Raw genomic sequence first — 2,897 nt, forward strand, 5'->3', positions numbered from 1 at the left:
GAAACCCAAACATTAACACTTTATTTCAGCTTGTGGTCATGAAAAAGCCACATAAGTTAAAAAATAGAAAACCCATACTATTATTAATATATTGTTCCATGATGATTATGCAGTAAATTTTAGGGGAATCAAAGCTGTGATTACAGCGGGGGGTAAAAAAAACAAACTTGGCCATGAATCCTCAGCTAAATTTAAAAGCATATTCTCATTGTAACAACTGCTCCTACAGACTATATTAAAATAATGGAAAAAAAAGCATTCCTTGCTACAAAAGAAAAAAATCAATTATGTAATAAAAATAAGAGTACAATGTCTAAATATCATATCCCATCTATTTATAATTTTCTAACTTGTCATGTACAAGAGGTGCTAGTGAAGGGCATGCCTGGCCAGTGTACCGATTGGGTTGGATCTCTGTATTCTTGGTCGAAAAGAGAAGTGTTTCGCTATCTTGGTGAAAGAAATAACCAGGAGGAAAACAACAACAACAAAACAACAAACCTGACAACCGTCAAGTCCTTTTCGATTCTCCCGACCCGTGGACATGTTCCAATTATGTTGGAGAGTTTTATGGTGGTTCCTGGTGTGGGTTTACCCTCCCCCTCTCCTGCCTCCCAAATCCCCAACGCCGCAGGACAAACTATCCCGTTTAATACAAAAGTGCCCCATAAACATCGCCACCGCCAAGAACCGGTAACCGGGCTGCGCTTCTTCAGTCCCACGTGAGTCCAACAAGTTTCTATCGGTCGAGGTGCTCCTCCGAGCCTCCTTTCTCACAGAGCACCAGGTGTTTTTATGTGTTTTTTTCTTTTCTATTGTTTATTTAGCTTCACTCATTTGGGTTATATGGTGGGGAAAGAGTCCAACCCCATGAGGGCAGGGGAGCGGGAGGAAATGGTCAATGTTTGTCTGAATGGAGATGACTGGTATCATGCGTTCTTAAAGATGGGCCTGGCACCCGTTGGGGAGTAGCGGGTGGCGATATCTTTAGGCAGGCAGGGACTCCTCGGCTCCGGCGTCGTGGGAGAAGACCGAGTCCTCGCCGGAGGAGCAGGTGGAGCTGCGGGTGTCCGGGTAGCTGGGGGAGTACTGGTCCAGAGGTACCGACAGCTCCAGATACTCCTGAAACAAGAGGGAGAGAATAAAATTAAAGCTTCACTACAATCACACAAAAGCTCCTGGTTCTTCTGTGCACGGCGAGGAGAGGAGGACTGACCTGGTTGGCCGTCATGGCCAGGCAGCGATCTAGATCCTCCACCAGCTGTTTGAATGTGGGTCTCTGAGAGGGTACAGCATTCCAGCAGTCCCTCATCATCATATACCTGCAGAGAGCAACAGAATCAGAACCGAGCAAAACCCCAGATAATGCTGCCATTAACCTTTGAGCCATTTCTATAAAACATTTAAAGGACCAGGCTGCAGAATCAGCAACAACAAGCTCTGTTTTCTGACAATTCTTGATTCTGATATTAGGTATTAATGCTACCTTGGCTAATACCACAGATTTAATAATGGACATAGTCTCTGTGACGTCCCCCCAGAGGTCTGGTCTGGTTACTGAAAGCAGCCACGCCCTTAATTATACACAACTTTAAGCATTAATATAATGTTAAACAGGTGAGTTGTGTAAGAATTCACCTAAATTATCTACAAAGACCAAAAGGTTTATTTCTGCTGTAAAGTTGGACAGATTGACTCACTGCTGGAGCCAGCCTCTAGTGGCCGTTAGAGGAACTGCAGCTTTTGTTACTTTATATGTTGGTTTATTTTGAAAAGCAAGGAAGTTTTAAATTAAAAGTATAAAATCATGCATTGTAATATTGTTTTTTCTGAGCTTTTTTCCATCTGTAAATAAACAACAGCTCATTCTAAAAGTAACAAAAACTTTTCTTATCATCAGATGATTACACTAAATAAAACATACCTATAAATATTATATTCTCTTTCTGCCAACAGATCCTCCTCAGTGTTTCACACTGGACCTTTAGACAATGTTAAATTCTTGCGAGCAGAGGTCAGAAACTTCACATCTAGCTGTAGCTGGAAGGTCTAAAGACAAAAAGCTCCATTTGGCGCTCACTCAACCTTTAAGCATTTTATTGGTCCTCACACAAACAATGGCCCGGGATTATCACTGCGTTGCTAAGCACTGGGAATTTTTCTGATATACAACAATGTGGGTAATGTAAATATTAATGCCAACGGTCTGGGCCGAGCATGAGACACAGCAGTGACTGAGCTCTGTTTGAAAAGGCCTCACACACCTTTACAAACTCAACTCCAGTGTTATGCTGTTGATGTCTGGTTGTGCGGAGACAAGCTCGAGATCATTCAACCACAGACAAGACTTTGATTCAGTTAATGTGGCAGAAAATCTGCATAAAGCGAGACAAACATTTGGATCACTGCAACCATGACTTGCAAGAAAAATAATCCTCATGACTCCTCCGGTGCGATTACAACAACCAGCAATGTAGTCGAAATTACAGGGTGGTTCTGATCATAGCTTCTACACGCAACACTTTTGTCTCTCCTGTATGCATAATCATACTTTTCAAACACTTAAATGTACTACGAAGAGCTTTTAACTGCTTATTAAGCAGTCTCAATTTGATACTGCTGCCTCTATATGACCGACATTAACTAACAGGACCATCAGTGAGAAGATTTCTATGCAGTTATTCTTCAACAAACAGTATGTAATTTCTGACGCTAGGATGTCTCTCACATCAAAACAATAAGAGACGAAGGATTCCTTCAGTGTTCATGTTCAGGAGGATCTACCGGGAGCCCAATTATCCAGCTAAATAAAGCAGTCCAACCTTAAAAATCACTGTTTCTCTCGAGCTGCTGCTAACGTTAGCTCATCTTGTTTCTCTGATAACTTAAGATCCAGA

General features: G+C 41.9%; 1 protein-coding gene across 1 annotated transcript in view; it reads right to left on the reverse strand.

Annotated features, from left to right (window-relative positions):
* Positions 1-929: 929 nt before the first annotated feature.
* The window catches only part of fgfr1a (fibroblast growth factor receptor 1a), a 30,679-nt gene continuing 28,711 nt past the window's right edge, over positions 930-2,897 (reverse strand). The window contains 3 exon segments of the mRNA XM_035658163.1: positions 930-1,001; positions 1,003-1,122; positions 1,217-1,322. Of these exon segments, the coding sequence (XP_035514056.1) occupies positions 930-1,001; positions 1,003-1,122; positions 1,217-1,322 (298 nt within the window).

The sequence above is a fragment of the Morone saxatilis genome, unplaced genomic scaffold (genome assembly GCF_004916995.1).
Source record: "Morone saxatilis isolate NCDOM2014 unplaced genomic scaffold, NCSU_SB_2.0 Contig16, whole genome shotgun sequence".
Classification (NCBI taxonomy): domain Eukaryota; kingdom Metazoa; phylum Chordata; class Actinopteri; family Moronidae; genus Morone; species Morone saxatilis.